Below are 19,486 nucleotides of genomic sequence, written 5' to 3' on the forward strand. Positions count from 1 at the left end.
TTGTTGGTGCCTCACAGTCTGCAGATGACGGCTTTGTCTTGTCATCAGTTGACTTTAGGAAATGGCATTGTCTAGAGTGCACCTTTGCCACACTTTAGTCAACAGTGGATGCACATTGTACAGCTCACAAGTAAATTCAGATGCTCGTTATGCTGCTGATGCACTTTCAATAAACTGAGCTTTTTGAGCAACCTCATTTTACCTAGCATCAGGCTTTTCAAGAACACAAGCTCAAACTTTCTGGTCAGGAGCTATAAGCAAAATCCCATCCCAAATTAAAAATTTTACACGAGGCAAGTTCCAATCTGAGCACAGAAAATTCTGCTACCAACTACGACTATGTAGGTTGGCCAGTGATGATTTAAGTGATGAGTTCACTTTCTTCTGACACTTGCTGAAACTTAATCTAGCAGCCACTAATGGACAACAAACTACACAAGACACTGAACAACAAGCATTTATGTACATGAGTTGTAATTTTTGAAGCAGTGCATAAACGTATTACTATAAGACAATACCAAATCAGATTATCATAAATATCAGGATTTGATAAACATGCAAAACAGCAGAAACTATCTGAGATATGTATTCCAAGTCATGTCATATATAATGCCAGAAATACGGGTGTCAGATGCAGTTGGCCTCGATACCAGCAACGTTGATGCTGTTGTGAGAACGTTATCTGACTCTGCTACACATTTCCGTAGATTACTCAACTATTTCTTAGTATGTTACACTTTTATGAGTGTACTGTTGTTACCAGTGTTAATCTTTTGCTATTCAGCAGAATGTGCGCTGTTTTGAAACTTGCTGACAGATTAAAACTGTATTCTGACTCGAAATTGCACCCAGAACATTTTCGTTCTTTCTTTTGTGTAGTAGTCCATCACAAACTAAACTGGTCACTGCCCTGAGCCACATAGTGTGGGTAAACCAAAATTGGCACTAACTCTTTGGCCAAAAATGTGCTGAATACTAAACTTTATGACTGTGGGTAATGTGTGCCCATATTAGTGCCATACAAATAATATTGCCGCCATTGTCTGTTTCTGTCTCCAGATGATTGGGGTGGCGGTATGTTAGAGAAGTATTATTAACTGTTTCCATCAAGTAGTCCTTTCTCTAACGTTGTCATAATTAAAACCTAATTACACAGATTTGATTTCCTTGTTACACGTTGCTGCAAGATTTGATGTAATACAACTTAAGACTATTATTCTCTTTTTTTAGCATCACGTGACAAGTTTCAGTTATGTAAACAATCTGCCAGTTACTGCTGGTTATAAAAATTATCTAATTGATAATGTTTTGCTGTGAAATTGTAAGTTATTATTCAGAAAGTATCAATATTCTTCAGTTCTTTAAAAATGGTTATTTATTTTCCATGAGAACAGTTTGCCTGTACCACTGTATATTATTCTGAAATCATCAGTATTCTTCAGTGCATTAAGAATGGTTATTTCTTTTTCATTAGAACAGGGTATCTGTACCTCTACATGGTTTTAAAGTTGGAATGAAACTCGAGGCACTTGACCCAAAAACACATACCGATATAAGACCAGCAACAGTTGCCCGAGTTTTTGATGAAAATTATTTTCTTATCAGAATAGATGGGTGTGGCCCAGACAGCATTGGAACACGTGGCATTTGCTTGTGCACAGCTGACCACCCATATATCTTCCCTGCTGGTAAGTGAATTTGTTGATTCTTCCCTTATTTTGCCTTTGTGAAAATCTATGGGTCATATGATTTTTGTGATTGTCAGATCTATTAACAACATAATTTCATATCTATTTTTTTGTTCTGTAAAGGTGTCCGTTATACTGCCCCTATAAAACAAAAAACAACTGAAAAAATTGGAGGTAGTTTCGAGTAAACTTCGAAATAATCCAAAAAATGAACGGTCTATCCAGAGGCACTAATAAATAAGTCAATTATTTTATTAGTAACGGACCACTAAGAAGCACATTATCTTCAAAAGCTATTCTGACGTTACTTAAGCTTATTGCTGTGAACATGCAGAGGATTATATGCAGTCAAAATAGTTATGAGAAGTGATATACCCACTGTATTTAACAAAATAAAATTGACCCTGTGAGAATAAAAATCTCAACTGAATTATATATATGAGCGTCAATGCAAAAGTCATGGCAACTTTTTTTTGTCTCAAAATTGGTAACAAATTAAAAATTCGGAAATATGCAAATGGAAGGTTAGTTCATACGTAAACATTACATTTAGCGAGCTGGATGAACACACATGCTGCAATGCAGATACAATGTGAGAATAAAGACAAAAAAAATTGTCATTTCAAACATGTTTTACTGTCAGTTGCCACAGCATGGTATAGTACAGGGCAAGAACACAGACCTGCTGCATCTCAGAGTCCCTTAAAATAGTCTCCCAATGAATCCATCACACACTGTGAATGCTGTGGTAGACACCGAATACTCGAGGTCTCACCATGAATGAATCATTGGATCTCATGCGTCACTGCTGTAGCAATGTCTTGACGTGTTTGAAAGTATGTTCCATGTGAAGGCTTGGTCACTTTTGGTATGAGGTCATAATCACAAGGTGGTAAGCTTGGAGAATATGGTGGATGCTCCATTACTTCCCATCCCTGTTGTGTGAGCTGATTCTGCACATATGCTGCCTTACGGGCTCTCACATTGTCCTGAAGAATTAACTCATTATGTAGATAGTCATGACATTTCCCTCGAATAGTCCATCATAGGTGTCATTGCAGGAAAGTGTGACAGTAGTACAATGCGTTAACAGTTTGTCCAACTGTGACCAAATGGCTCAAAATCACTCCTTTAGTGTTATAGGCCATTAACTTGATCGGAGATGGATTGCGACAAAATTTCTGTCTGCATGGTGAACCTGGATGACGCTGTTTTGTAGATTGGCGTTTAAATTCTGGCTCACCGGGCCTGGCCCAAAATTCATCTATGTCGATATTTATACAAGCATATCGTCTCACTTTCCCTCGTAACACGCTAGATGTACAGGACAAGTTTCATAATGTGTCCACTTTTCCACTTCACTTAGTGCATGAGGCACCCATGTTGCAGTAACTTCATGCATATGTAGCTCATTCCTAGAACTCCTGTTAATAGTTGTCTTCTCAATACCAGTATGGCACTGTAATTCCTGCAGCATCCATCTTCTGTCATTCTCCAAGCATTGGACGATGTGGGTATGAGCACAGTCCGTACAAACACTGGCAGGCAGCCCAATCAGTGCATGTCAGCAATGCCTGAATACATCTGTCCACCAAGCAACCATTCGGTATGGTATAACAGCATTTCCTACTGCTTCCACAAGCTCCCCGTGACAGTGCCGTGCATTCCTTCCACGGTGAACTGCAATCTTTACATAAGACCACTGTACAAGTGAGGTAACATCCATCCTTGATGGCTACTGAACTCACACCATGGCCTCTCTTCCCACTTGGTTCTCTTGGAAAGGACTGCCATCTACCACCACATTATGCTACTGTGGATTCTTAGGGAGGGTTTTGATACTATGGAATGCACATAGATTGTAATGTAATGTACTATTGCGTACTTTTGTAGTTGACAGTAAAATACGTATGCAAAGTCAAACTTTTTTCGTCTTTTCTCTCGTGCTATATCTTATGCTTATGAGTCACACCTTAAACATATTTCTAAAAGTTATACACCAACGAATATACAAAAAAGTAGAAGAAGGTATAAGTGAAACACAATTCGGTTTTAGAAGTTCCCTCGGTACAAGAGAAGCATTGTTTGCTTTTAACATATTAGCACAACGATGTATGGAGGTTAACCAGCCACTATATGTGTGCTTCCTGGATTATAATAAAGCATTTGACAAAGTTCGTCATGATCATCTCATAGAATTGTTAGAAAAGAAAACACTTGATAAGAAAGACATCCGCATTATATATAACCTCTACTACAATCAAACCGCAACCGTGAAGGTAGAAAATGAGTTATCGAATGATATAGAAATAAAGAGGGGTGTGAGACAAGGTTGCGTTCTCTCACCCTTATTGTTTAATATGTATTCAGAAGACATAATCCAGGCAGCTCTATCAGATGAAATAGCTGGCATTAAAGTGAATGGGCTAAACATTAACAATGTTAGGTTTGCTGATGACACTGCACTACTAGCTGGAAACCTCAAAGATCTACAATTACTTCTTGACAAAGTCGCAGAAAAAAGTGAAGAATTTGGCTTGACTCTTAACGTAAGCAAGACTAAGTTCATGGTGATATCTAAAACACACCAACAAGAAAATCTTACAATCAATAGGGAAAGAGTCGATCAAGTACGTAAATTTAAATATCTCGGAACAATTGTAAATGAGGAGATTGAAAGCTCAGAAGAAATTAAATCGAGAATAGGACAGGCCAGAAGTATCTTTAATAAGGTGAAAAGTGCATTCTGTTCGAGAGACATTTGTTTAAACACAAAAATGAGGTTGCTAAGATGCTATGTATTCTCAAAATTATTATACGGAATGGAAGCGTGGACATTGAAAAAGAAGGACATGAACAGTTTAGAAGCTTTTGAAATGTGGGCATATAGAAGAATACTTAGAATTAGTTGGGTGTCGAGGATTACTAATCAAGATGTCCTAAGAAGAATGGGAAAGGAAAAAGAATTAATTAAAACTATTAAAGTAAGGAAGCTACAATATTTAGGCCATGTTATTAGGGGAGTAAATTACAAAATATTGCAAATAATACTAGAAGGGAAAATTTGTGGGAAGAGAACGAGGGGTAGAAGACGGACATCCTGGATTGACAATTTAAAAAATTGGTACAACTGTTCAACGTCAGAACTCCTTAGATCAGCCAAATCAAGATCAGAAATTGCCATGATGACAGCCAACCTTCTTAGAGGAGACGGCACATGAAGAAGAAGATATCTTCATGGCGGTGTGGGCGTTCATCGATCTCCCTACATGCAATGGTTACATATAAACTAACCTTCCATTTACATATTTAAGAATTTTTTAATTTGTTATCATTTTTGAGACAAGAAATATTTGCCATGACTTTTACAATGACCTTTGTATAAAATAGGCAACCACTTACCTGTTGAATTTTTTGGTGTGCGTAGCTGCCCTTCAGTCTAATTTACCATAACAGCAAAAACATTCACTTGTATGTAATAGGATTGCCTGTTAAAAAATTCTTGTATAGAGTGGGGTTGCTTTTTTTAAGTACTTTCATTTAAAATTGTTTTTATAATGTAGTTTCCTTAGATCACTAGCTAAATGATCAAGATTTTTATGACTGTGTATTTACTCCTTTCAAACCCGTTCTAAAGCTGATGGATAGTATACGACATGTTTCCTTCTAGCTTTTAAGTGTTACTTTTGTTTGAAAACTGTGATTGGTTGTTAAAATTTCAATAAATTGTTCCTGAGATTATTCTTACTACAATAAACATTAATGAATGACAAAACTAGTATGTATGTTTGTACAGGAGGCACATTTTAAATTATCGTGTTACCCCATGCTAAGGACCTTCACCCTCCACAAAAAGGCTAATTGTAATGAAGAAAGAGTAAAGTGTGTGACGTGTGTTGTGTTGTGTGACATAACTATGTAAGTGCTGTGTTTGAGTTTCGAATTCAGAGAGGTTTTCCACACATGGGGCACCCTGTCTTTCAGCAGGGCAGTGCCAGGCCTCACACAACCTCGATGTGTGTCTCCTTAATGACAATACTCCTACTCACTTCAGTGTTACCCACAGAATCTTTTTGGCTGTCGAGCTTATGATCTCTTCTCCCAGTCGTGTTCCTTTGTTAAAATGCTACACAATGATCCTTAGACGGTGGCTATTTTCTGGTGATCCTGTCACTTGTCACCACCAACTGACCAGTTACTGCGTTTAGCTCTTTGAAGAGGCGTCTGGCAGTTGTGTGCTTCTGTTGTCACTTTTGTCCACTCTGTGTCAGGTAGCATTGATGAGGTTGCGGGAGATGTCTCCAACCTGATCACCCACACTGTTGGAACTGCTGTTCCCCTTTCTATAAGGTCCTTTTAACACGGCTGACTTTGTGGTAGACCAAAGACATTGCAACAGATATTCACAATCATTGAATGATCACCCAATGTCTCAATTAGCATCCTTCATACACCACCGTCCTCACATTTAAGCAGCTTTGCACTAAAGCTCACTACCTGATTGTGTGCAGTATTATGCCTCGTCCTTGGGAATGCATGCCTCATCATCCCAGGTCTGGGGCAAGCTTCATAGTCTTCTAGGCTACAAAAGAGCAACAATTATTCTGATTCTCTTCTTTCAGAGTCTATAGACAGCTACTGACTGATTAACTCACTAACATGCTCTGTAAATTGCTTGAAACGATGATAACCCAATGATTATACTGGGCTCTCAAATCATGGGACCTTTTCTTCCCCTATCAGTGTGGTTTCCGGGAGTGATGATCCACAACCGACAAACCAGCAACCTGACTACACATCTATAAAATCCAGCACTTGATTGCATCTTTTTTGACGTACATAAGTCATTCGACACTGCTTGGTGCCATTACATTTTTCTTTCTCACTATGCCTGGGGCTTTCAAGCTTCCCTACCAATATTTATTTGTCAATTTTTTTCTTGCTACTACTGCATATGAGCGTGAGAGCGGGTGTGTTCAACCAGTTTTACTGTTGGCATACCATTCACATAATTTGTTCTGCATCTTGTTACACGTGGATTCACAAAAGGCTTATTTCTGTTATTGTTCAGAGGTATATGAATACAACCATATTATTTGTGTTGTTTGGATTGGTTTCGTGTATTATTGGATTAGCAATTAGTTTGGAACATTTCTGCATGTACAGTCTTTAATTGTAGTTCCATCAAGTTAGTCTCTGTGGACGTCATGCTATCGCCCCTGATCGAACAGCTTACTTCAGCAATGACCACTTTGTCAACTTCCATTATCAGACAATTACTGATACCCCTAATTAATCTTATTCAGACTATGATGGATGCAATTATCTATTTAGCTCCGGACAAGGAAGTGCGGTAGAAGGCTTTACTCTGTGTAAAACCCCCATTAGCAGAAGTTTTGCAAATAGCACAGTCTTTTGAAGTTTCTAGGGCAGCAGGTGGCTAAATTGAAGCATGGGACGATGTGGCAGTATGTCACAAGAAGTGTCATCTAGGATGACAGATAGCTTGCATGAGGAAGCGGTAGTGGCGGTGGTAAACATGTAGACCCAGTGTCTAGCAGACGTGACAGCCCCAGCATCAGCATTCTCTCTTGCCATATTGTCCTTTCTGTTTTGTCCAGCATGAACTTTCAACATGCCCTAAATGCTGGGCTGCTTGTAATGCTTGCCAGATAACAGGCCTTATTGCCTCCACGTATCGTTTGCCGAAGTTCACTCACAGCATGGACATGGATGGAAACTGTGTGACTCCACTGCTTGTGACTTCTCCCAAGTTGTTTATTGAGTTAAATGTTTTTCGCTAAGTGCCCCGGCTTACTGGTTGACAGGGGTGCTGCAGTGACATTATTGAATTCTTAAACTTGTGTGAATTAAGGCTTGTCAGTGTTGCACTGGTCATACAGAAGCTAGTCAGTTCTAACAATGCACCATTGGGACAATTTGCGGCATCTGCCTCTTACAAGTCAGTGATGTGTTCCTTTACATTTTTGGTGGTGGTTGCTGATGCTGGTGTTGAGAACTTCTTCAGGGCGGATGCATTTCAGCCATTTGGGTTTTCTTTCACTGACACAGTTCACGTTGTGTCCAATCAGGTACTGTATTCTCAACTGGAAACACTGTGTGAGCAGTTTTCTGACTTACTTTCACAAGAAATAGGGCTTGCTACAAATTTTTCTGCTCATATTTCTTTGAAATCCAGGACTAGGCATCATTTTTGTTGTGTGCGTCCTATTCCTGTAGTCCTGAAAGATCAAGTGAAAGAAGAATTGGGCATACTTCAACATGAAGGTGTGGTGCAACCTGTTATGGCTCAGAATGGTCATCCCCACTGGTTGTAGTTTGAAAGCTACCAGGGAAACTTCGCCTCTGTTGTGAGTTTAGTATTACTGTCAGTGCACTGACAGTCATGGGTAGGTATCCCCTTCCACGGTAGGAAAAACTGTTAGCAAAAATATCGGGAGGCCAGTACTTTTCTAAAATTGATTTGTCTGAAGCATATCTGCAGGTTCTTGTGGATGAAGAGTCTCAGAGTTCTGGTTTTTAATACTGCTTTTGGTCTCAATCAATATTTGTGTCTTCCTTTGGTGTGGCTGGCCACCCTGCTATTTCCCCATGATTTTAGAGCAATTGATTATGCCTGTCCTGGGTTGAATTAATTATCTGCATGACACTGTCATGGGCTCCTCCACGGACAATCACTTGAAAAAGTTGCACACTTTGTTTTCTGTCATAGACTCTGCAGGCTTACTGTGTAACCTCGTAAAATGTCAGTTTTTTCAACCTTCTATTGTTTATATGAGGTTTGAGATCTCACAGGATGGAATTAATCTTCTGCCAGACAACATCTCGAGACTGGATAGCAAACATGATTTTCAAATGTTGAAATCCAAACTACTCTTGCCCACTTGTTTAGCTATGTTCTCTTCAGACCAGCACATAGTTTTGGCAACTGATGCCTCACAGTATGGCCTTGCCGTGGACCTAGTGCGGCGATATGCCGACAGCTCTGAATGGCCTGTTGTTTTCATCTCTAAATCTCTCTCTCTCTCTCTCTCTGGCCCAGCTGTATCATGACACTTCCTTGCCTGGCAATGCAGCACACGGCTTACAATGCTGGTGACTGGTCTTATCTTGCTACACTTACAAAATTCATTTTTGACCTACATCTCAACATGCCAATGCTAACACCTTCCTGTTGACCCTGATCCCAACTTTGATCATGAAGAATTCCAATGCTTCGATCTTGATACTGAAATGCAGGCCCGGTCTAGGGTTTCCCAATTACGAGATTGTGCATAGCAGCTGCTGTTGCTGCCGGTCCAGTTCTCTGCCAGGCAGTTTGGTTTGCTCAACAGTGCTGGCGAGGTAAAACATCAGGCTGGACTTCAGACCCCATGAGCAATTGTATTTCCTTACAGTATTGTATCACCGTTTGTGGCAATGTTTCACTGTTGTCCAAGGAAGACCTCTTTCCCAGTGTAGTCTTTCCCCCGCGTTATAGTAGGAGGTCTTTGCCTTTTCCACCAGCATCATTGAGGAGTTTTGTGCACTGTACAGTTTGCTAGATGATGTGTTGATTGGCCAGGGGTTGGTGGCGAAATTGTCCATTTTGTCGAAGCTTGTGAGCAGTGTGCCCAACAACTGGAAGCTCCCATGGTGTCTCTGTCCCCCTGGCCCATTCCCCACTAGTCATGGGAATGCATTCGTGTAGACTTCTCACATCCCTTCGCGAATTCCTGTTGGCTCTTGGTTGTGGATGCGTTTGCCTGGTTTCCTTACATTCTCCAGCGTGCGATGACATCAGTTGAGGTCACAATTAGTTTCCGATAATGGGCCCCAGTTCACTTCTCACACCTTTAAGTTGTTTTGTTCCGTCACAGCATTCGTCATGTTATGGCTCCATCATTCCACCCTCAAATCAAATGGTGAGTCAGAACAACTAGTGTGTATTTTCAAGTCCCAAATGAAAAAGTTTGTTGAGGATTCTTCAATGGATGATGCCCTTCTCCATTTTCTGAAGACCTTTCGCCAAGCTCTGCTCCCCCTTAGCAGTGAACCCTAAGGGGGAGCAGAGCCCAGCTGAGTTGCTTCACAACCGGCAGCCACCCAGGCACCTCCACCTTTTGCAGCATACACCACACCTGTCACAGTTTGTCTGGCCACTTCGCTTGGAGATTGTCAGTTTGAGTGCAAAAGTTTCATCGCCAGCCCAAGTAGATACTGGCCACTGTTGTCCATCACAGGGGACGCCATCTTTGTGATGTCTGTACAGCCAATGTGTTAGTAGTCCACCACTTTGATCAGTTGCACCCCTGCTTGCTGCCAGAAGCTACTGGTTTGTGTGTGTGGCCTTCATCATTGCAACCTGCCCAACTCCCTCTGCCTCGAGTCCGTCATCACCTTCTGTGGAGTTGCCTCTGTCCCTTTGGCTGCCTCCTCCATGTGCGACATCCTGGAATTCCAGCTTCCTATTGCCGGGCGCCGGTCCATCTCTGACCTCGGTGTCCGTTGCCGCAGCCTGTCGCTCCATTTGGGCCACCTCCACCGGCCCTCTCGCCATCCTTGCCTGATCCATCGTCGCCAGTGGTCCCAGCCCCATCTCCTCCTCACTGAGACCTGCCTGCTGTTGACAGTGCAGGAAATGGCACCCTCCTCTTCAGTGTTGTCAGCAGGTGCTTTGGGGGCCCATCGCCCTCAGGCATGCCCACATCCCCACATGTTGTGGCCCTATTCTCCAGTGCCCACCTAACCCATCTTCCTGCCCCCTCCATTGGCACCAGCTACCACTGCTCCGGATCCAATGGATATGTCTCTCGCCACACAGCTGGTGTCTCCTCCATCTACTGGGCGGCCAATTCACACAAGGGAGAGGTGTGTTGTTTCCCACTACTAGTGCGTGTGAGTGTGAGTGCGCCAAGTGTGAGACGCTGCTTGTGTGCATTTCAATCGGCCATCAACTACATAAGTGTTGGCTGGGCCCTGGAGGTCCCTATGGGAGACGTGCATATGGCGCATTCTCTGCCACATGGGAGACGTGCATATGGCGCATTCTCTGCCACATGGGAGACGTGCATATGGCGCATTCTCTGCCACACTATCTGCTGACAACTTGCATATGTATGTGTAGAGCAGCATTGACAGACTCTCTCTATGTTCATCCAGTTGCAATGTTCGCATCAGTTCTGTGTCTTGTTACGTCTGGATTCACAAGAAACTTATTTTTGTTATTGTTCAGAAGTTTAAGAATAAAGCCATATTTATGTTACTTGGACCACTTTCGTGTATTACTTGGTTACTACACATCCTACCAGTTATTTTGGGTTAGAGTTGGTATCTCAGTCAGCTTGTGACGAGTGCAAGGGAACACTGCCCCACAGGGCTCCGGTCTAAATGTCACACTCTTCGTCATTGCCATCAGTGGGCTAATGACTTCCATTGGACCATTGGTCACCCCCACGGTCTATATGATGATGACTTTTGCATTTGGTATAGCTCCCAATATGTAGCTTGCAACAATATAGCAATGTTCACAAATAAAGACGACCCCTTTACCGTTGCACCGCGAAATTATTATCCTCATGCTGCCTTGAGTCTCTGTGCTGCATTGTTAAGGTCTTACTGGTTCCATCTCTTTAGCAGAACAACATTGGTTGGTCAGTAGTGATCTTCATAGTTGACATTGCAAGTCTTTGCTGTTGAGAAACGTTTAAAAGTGAAAGAAACCATACCAGGCCTCCAGAAATAGTCTGTCCTTTGCTCAGGACAGGATGAACAAGTTGGAAAAACTTGTAAAGGAGGAGCTGGTCCCTCAGACTGTAGATGGAAAAGGACCCATTTGTTGTCAGGACAAGGAGAGACAAGGAGGAAGAGGAAGGGCCAGAGGGAGTAGGATGACACAAGGGAGGCATCAGAGAGAATAGCATGACACAGGAGAGGTGTCACAGAGAGTAAGAACTCACAGATATCCAAGCTCGTGGTGTCTCTAATGACTTCATCGTCAGTTGGGCATTAAACCCAGAAGTTTTTTCCTTTCTTGTTCATATCTTCGAAGTAAGACTGTTACAAATTCTCAGTCCACACTGCAAAACTGTGTGCAATCCGGAAGCAGTGAGGTCATAATATTTCATTTTCTCTTTACACAACTGTCTCAATGGACAATATATGGCAGTCTGTATTGTAGCAACATCTTCCTTGATCTATGATTAGATTATCTTAAAATGAATTAATCATCAAAAAAAAAAAAAAATCCATCATGAGGTCTTCTTTATCAGTTTCACTTTTCACATAGTACATAATGCCATTCAAAACTTTTACCATCAGCAAGAACGTGTAACACTTTTCCGGCTTTCTCCTGTTGCAATCAGACTTTTTTTTCAGCTTGTGTTAAAGCCTTGGTAGCATGCTAACAAGGATCCTATCAGTTAGATTACTCTTGGACTGGGAAGATTCCGTACAAACTTAATTACCTATATATACAGTTCATCCATACCAGGATTCGAGAAACTCAACCATTTTTGTTTCTTATTGACATTGATACTGGCAAGATATTGGTCCCAGGGATTCCAAGATTTTCGAGAATGTTTTAATTTCAATAATATAAATGTGACATAAAGTCAGGTAGGAGGCAAGCGATCATTATTATGATACTTAGTTCTGTATTCAGGCTGACTGGGTTGCAATGGTAAGAGTCAAACATCAGGCAAGGAATGACTCATACGGTGCATTTCAAAATTTATCCATCACCAGATATCCAGGAGAGGTATGGCATTTCAAGTTATTTGTGTGACGGTCATCCTGGATTGCAGAACTGTGATTCTCTTAATTTCAAGTCTGATGCCAGATGAAAAATGACAAAAGAAATATTTTTTTCATGTGATATGATTATGCATTAATAGTTTTTGGATTTTTTCCTTTACTTATACAATGAAACCTTGTTTCTTCACCAGATTTCACCATTGTAGGTCAATGGGAAGTACACTGTAGGTTTTGAGGAATGAGTTTGCTAGTACCAAAATATGTAAATTAAATGGCCAGATCATTATGTTTATTACACCCCTCAAGGATCTTTGGACCTTTGTATTTTTCAACTTGTACTTCTACCCACTTCCACCCGTTCCTGAGAAAAAGGTGTCTTAATAGACGGATGAACAAACACAGAGTCAGATTAAAAAATTTAAAAAAAAATTAAATAAATACCTTTCTTTCGTGTGGTATTATTACATAATTACAGCTTCCAGATTTTTTCATTTGGTAGCATTGTGAGGCCTTGCTTTTTGTCAAATTTCATGATTCTAGGCCAACAGGAGGTACCTTATAGGTTTTCACAAATGAGTTTTATCAGAATATGTGGTATAAATGCCCAATCTTTTGACTGCATTGACATAGGTTACTCCGCCAAGGGACCATGGGCCTTATTATGTGAATTATATTTCAACTTGATATGTGTACCTGCTCCATAGAAAAAGGGTTATTAACAGACAGACAGACGGATAGACAATGATTTTTTGATACATTTAAACCTCCTTCATTTCTTTACGTGGCACATTTGTCACCTATATGGTGACTCTTAGCAGCCATCTCCAAAAATGCCAGCTGTGAACATCACCTGTCAACTCGTTATCAAAAAACGCACACAGAAAGAAGGGTCATCTCCTCCTTGACACCCCACAGTCAATCGGCCAGACCACTCTCTCTCTTTCTTACAATGTCAAGACAATACATATGTTTTTGGATGGGGCCTGCCTTTAGCAAAACACAATTTTGTTTTTGTATCTGAAACATTTTTCACTGCAGTTGCAGCATCATCAGTGGGCTTTTATTTTATGCCTCTTAAACATAAAGAATGTTCTTTACTGTCTGTACACATGTAAATATTAGTTTTTAAATCACATTTACAAATTTTTGAAGAACACATAAAATTATGTATGCATACCTTTTTACCACATGGTATGGTTTTCCTGAGGTGAAGGCAGACCCCGTCCAAAAACATATGTATCATTAAAGCAAGCACGAACAAAAGAGCTTCAATCTCACAATGATAATGTCAAGATACTTCATGCCTGCTACTGTTATTCCCCCACACACAACTTCTTGCATATGAAATGGCCACTTCTCACTCTCAACGGTATTGTTGTTTGTAATTGGCAGAAATAGCAATGCCAGAATAAGCTAAACGTACACACTAAGAATCAAAACTGCTAATAGCTTCTACTGGCCTTTACATTTCTATTAATGCTGAGAAAAAGATTAAGCGTAATGTTGGCTCCAGCAACAAGACACATCAGACACAGAATTGTCCAAGTGAAAGAACATGACAACAGTTATACATAAGGTGAACATCCATTTATTTTCATTGACTTGAGGATTCAGCTTTCGATGCAGCAATGCTAGGCTGTGTCCTAACTGATCCTATCTTGTGCCCCAAGCAAAGTTCCACAAGAAACTATTCAAGTTCAGAGTCAGGAATATTTAAGGCTTCTGTGAAAGAGAAGACAGCAGTTCAAGAAACCAGTTCTGAACACTGTATGACCTGTTAAAAGGTGTCACACTGTTAATGACTGCTCTTAGATGATGTCCCAGCAATTCTCTAAAGTTAATGCACTTTTCTAATAACAGTAATGTATGATGCAATAAATTGCTGATTGCTTTGTGCATGGAACTCTTCCCTGTACAATCTACATTCCACAATTTGATTCCCGTCAAGTTTCTGGCTAGAGTCTCCCAACCTAACAGTTGACTTTTCACTGACAGTGGTTCCTGAGGATGACATAGTGGACCACTTTGTCGGAGACTGAGGGTTTTGGTGGCAGCCCTCTAAAGTGTCAGCTGGCACCCCAGCTCTCTTGCCTGATAATGTGCAACTGTCACTATCAACATTCCAACTGCATCTCCTCAGCAGTTCCCTCAGTTGCAACAACCATAGTGTCTCTTCCTTGAAGCCTGTGTCCACCAAGGGATGCTCCCATTGGTTGGTTTTCTTAGCCTCCTGTTTCTTTAATATATTTATTATTTGGTTGGCTCAGAAAATAATGTACCATTCGTATTTACAATTTTAGATCAATCTCTATCTTTCCATCTTTATTGCTATTAAATTTAACATTATAAGTACTCTTCAGTTGCTTTCGAAACATGCTATCTGAAACTTCCCCTCTACCTCTCCACCAATGACAGACTTCTTGCTTGTTGTAAAAATAACTGTTACAAACATACACATATCAGAGATTCTTCTGACATGAATAATAAAGAATAAATCTCTTGAACAACACTGATGAATTAATTACAAAGTCAAGTTACTCCATTGTTTTTTTTTTTTTTATTAATAAGTGTAGTCCTTTGCATCTCCTGAGTTTAAAAAAAGTTTAAAAAAAAAGATTTTTTAGTAGTTTCACAGTCTTCAACAAATAATTATTTATCTGAGGATCATGATTGTGTAATTTGTGAGCTTCATTACTCTAGAATGTTTAACTGGAAATCTTTGACAATACCTATTTGCAGCACCTATTGTATATCAAGTGATCATCAGACTTTCCTCAACACGAAGATAGAGCTGGAGGGTATGATGAACTGTGTTTGCTGCTGTCTAGATATTATCCTAACAGCATGAGTTATTGGTGAGGTACTGAATGATCTCGTGAAGTTTTATTGTGGGAACTGAATTTAGACAACAACTGTGCAACTCTGCAGGAAAATGGGACATATATTAACATATCTTGTGAAACTGCAGTGGGGTAATGTCTTCAGGAACAGCAGATATATCAGTAAGTGATCTCTATATCATTTTGAAGATGCAAATATAATGAGAGATCACTGTGCATGCCAATTTAATCTGTCAGTGTGTAGACCTGTTCCACCACAGATACCAAAAGACAACATCTGCAGAAAGACAACACTCACAATAAGCAACCATAGATGATGAGCACGAGACAATATCAATAGTGACACATTACCCAACAGCATCTCATTTCAGTCTGCTAAAATATTCACTGTATTATGAAGATGGAAAAGGGCACCTACATTTCCTTTCTGGGTGTGTGGCTTTGGAGGAAGGGTGGTAATACCTTGGGACATGCTACTTATAGGTAGCCAGTTTACACTGTTTTGTATCTTCTGACTAATTGTTGTCACCATCTTGCTCACTTTCAGGGGATACTTTGTATCATAAGTCATAGGATCCAAAATTATCCCAGATTCTGAAAGTTTGTCAACTGAGTTAGCCGAAAGGGTATTGTGAGAGACAGATCACTAAGGCCCAATTATGATTTAGGTGAATGATGAGAATAATGAGGTGACATTTAAGTCTACAGCTTTTTTGTTGTACATAAGATACTGTTTAGGTCATATTCCAAAGAAGCACAGTGTAAAGGGGATATTTGGGACACCATTTAAGATTAGGGCCCTTTCAAGATATGTAATGGATGTTCTCAGTTTGTGCAAGGTGGCTATCTATGATGGACCCTCGTTTCCTTGCGGTCAAGTCATTAGTACTGTTTAACAGAGAGTAAGCAGCACCACACATGCTTAAAACATCCAGGCAAATCTATGATTGCAGAATATTGCCTCAGTATCAATCTCCTAAGGAATGTAACAATACAGAGATTCAGCTGCACACTTCTGGTTACTGGGACACTGTTATTAAGGATGCCAGTGACATCTCAGCCGGTTTTGTTGTACGTAAGATACTATGTACTGGCCCTTGATGTCTGACTAGTGGCATCCGGCAACAGTGGACACTAAGTGGGTCGGTGGTTAGAAGGGACAGAGTTCAACCCTCTGCCTTTCAGAGCTGATGCCAGACTATATGATGGACGGTCCTGTGGGTGACAGGCAGGACGACTTGCACCATTGGACGACAGAGAGTGATGATTCTTCTCCGGGCCACAAGGGGATCGCCTGCTTCCCAGCAGTTGCCGATTCGATGGAATTTGCCGGCTGAGCAGCCAGTACTTATATATCACAAGGTTAGGTGTGTTGAAACAGATGCTCCAGGATCGTGTAGCTCCCTTGTAGTGATACTAAGTGGTGTCCTGGATTTCAGTAACACCAGTGCTTGCGTACCAGGTGTTCATACCAAAGTGCAGAGGCTGACCACGATGGTGGAATGCTGCAACAAATTATTACTGCAATTGCCACAGTTGCAGTAGTGGTGGCCTGCGCCAACTATTACTGCTACATTGTGTAGACTGACATTCAGTTTCTATGTCTTCACAGCTTCACCCACTGAAGGTTAAACTGACAAGCACTGTGGTTTCATGTTGTATTGTGTCTCGAAAATGGTAGGTGTTCACCTACAGTTTCACAATACTTAATACGTGCTATAGAGCTTGTTCTCATTGTTGAATTTTTTACCACATAGTCAAAGATTGATTTTAGTACATGATTAACTTCTCATGGTTGGGATTCACAGTCATATAATATTTCTTAAAGGACATCATAGTCGCCGTTGACTGTATAAAATATTATTGTTACTATTGCAATTTCGGCCTTATGGCCATTTTCATGTAAACTGCAAAAGTTACATTCTGCCAGAATATAAAACTATCTGAATTGAGTACATGTCATTGTCGAAATGCAGGCTTTTGAATGTGAGAGTCCCACAAGATCTGATGAGTACAGGTGCTCCTGAACTTGTATGTGTGATAGATTATTAGAACGATGGTAACATCGACAGTTCAGTATATATTTAACAACATATTACGATGTAATAAGTGTCATATTCATCAGATCTTGTGGGACTCTCACATTCAAAAAGCTGCATTTTGACGACGACATGTACTCATGTCAGATAGTTTTATATTCTGACAGAATGTAACTTTTGCAGTTTACTTGAAAATGGCCATAAGGCCAAAATTGCAATAGTAACAATAAATATTTTATACAGTCAACGGTGACTATGATGTCCTTTAAGAAAGATTTTAGTATAGTTGTCCTATAATCATGAATATGCAGCAAAGTCCTAATGTCTCTAGTCCCTGCTTTTATAGGAATTGTATTCTTTCCTTCTTTAACACAGTTGTTAGATCTTTCAGCTACATCTACATCTTTGTCTGTGCAGGTTGGTGTGAAGAGAATGGAATAACTCTGTCACCTCCACGGGGATGGCAGAGCAATGATGGAGAGACTTTTTCATGGGTTAATTATTTGTCAAAGATGCCTGGTGTCGAGACTGCTCCCACAGCACTTTTTCCACCACGCCGTTCTGCTTCTGAAATGGGATTTTGTCAAGGTGCAGCCTTGGAAGCTGTTGACCCAAATAATCCTGATCGTGTTTGTGCTGCAACTATTGCAAACATCACTCAGCATCTATTGTGGATACGTCTCGAATCAGAGCCTCGAGAGAGGTAATCTCTCTCTTCATCAGTTGTTACCTGCTGCGTTTCTAATGGATCTTTCATTAATACTGAACTCATAGTAATAGTAGTGCTGAATAGAAAGTATGATAACATAACCGAGTCTCTAATAGCATTCTAGCAAAAGTTTTTTATTTATCAAGTGTTTCTATTCTGTGTTCTGCTGGACTACGTGCATTACATTAATTTTTTGTTCATTGCAATTGTGTAGATACGTAAATAGTATGGCATACTTATGCTGTATCTAAAGTATTGTTAAAAAGTAAGAAAAGGTGATACTGTCAACATAATTTGAGATAAAGCACTAACTCATAAAAACTGAGTAAGGTAGCGTAGTGGTTAAGTATTGGACTTGCAAGAACAGTGAGGTCAAAGCCATGTCCAGCCATCCAGGTTAGTTCTAAGCAGTTTTCTTAAATCAGTTAAGGCGTATTCAAAGCGACATTATGAATTTCCTTACCTGTCTTTCTTCTGTACAAGTGTATGATCTGCCTCTAGTGACATCATCAGTAATGGGATCTTAAAGCTTAAGCTACATTCCTGCCCTTCATTTGAGGAAGTGAAGTGCAAGTAAAGAAATCCTCCATGCCATTAAGAGAACCATCATAGCATTCACCTCAAGTAAATTAAACAAACCATAGGAAACATTCATTAGGATGTAAACCTCACTTCTTATAAATGAGTATCCAAGTTCTTAACCATTCCACCATCTCATTCTACAGTGTGTTCTTGTTTCATCCCCATACCTCACCATTCACTTTCTTTGTTCCGTATGCAGAGTCGACATGAACTCGAGTACATACATATCACTAAAATTCATTGTCTGATAAATTTCTAATACAAATTACGACACACACAAGTGTTACATTTGGCACTGTAACACACTTATTAATTTTACAAAATTCATGTTTATTCCAAATTGTTCATCTTTTTTGACAATGCATTCTGGCATACGTGTGAAACTTTCTTTTACAGATCTCGTCAATACGTAGTCAATATTGATTCCCTGGACATTTTCCCTGTGGGCTGGTGTGAGAGCAATTCTTATCCTCTTAAACCTCCTCGTTCTTTCTCGACGCCTGTTCCAGTGAGGCAGCCAGCCCAAGTTAACATACCAAAGTAAGTAACAAATTCTGACAATTGACAGGCCAATATAAAAACGTAGCTATATTTCAAGGAAGAGTGCATTGAACAGAGCAAGTACTTACACCTTTTTTTCCAATCTGAGGTTATGTATTAGAAGATGTGAGAAAATAATACTGGAACTCCTTGATCGTTGAGTTACCTTTTTCTGTTTGCTTCAGCAATTTTTATCTGCTGAGAAAGAATTCAGACTCATTTAATATTTTTTAAGCTCCTTACTAGCTATGTCACTATGTTGCTCACCTGCTGCCATTTGTCTTTATCCCTGACAATTTCCCTTGGTGTTTCATTATATGTGAATCCATCCAT

At 40.2% G+C, this 19,486-nt stretch overlaps 1 protein-coding gene across 2 annotated transcripts in view; it reads left to right on the forward strand.

Moving 5' to 3' along the window:
- The window catches only part of LOC126484378 (scm-like with four MBT domains protein 2), a 194,327-nt gene that overhangs the window by 101,108 nt on the left and 73,733 nt on the right, over window positions 1–19,486 (forward strand). For both annotated transcript variants that reach the window (XM_050107866.1, XM_050107867.1), the window contains exons 7-9: window positions 1,475–1,688; window positions 17,740–18,025; window positions 19,010–19,153. In XM_050107866.1, coding sequence (XP_049963823.1) covers window positions 1,475–1,688; window positions 17,740–18,025; window positions 19,010–19,153 — 644 coding nt within the window. The remainder of the gene's footprint in view (window positions 1–1,474; window positions 1,689–17,739; window positions 18,026–19,009; window positions 19,154–19,486) is intronic.

Source organism: Schistocerca serialis, chromosome 6, assembly GCF_023864345.2.
Source record: "Schistocerca serialis cubense isolate TAMUIC-IGC-003099 chromosome 6, iqSchSeri2.2, whole genome shotgun sequence".
In the NCBI taxonomy this organism is placed as follows: domain Eukaryota; kingdom Metazoa; phylum Arthropoda; class Insecta; order Orthoptera; family Acrididae; genus Schistocerca; species Schistocerca serialis.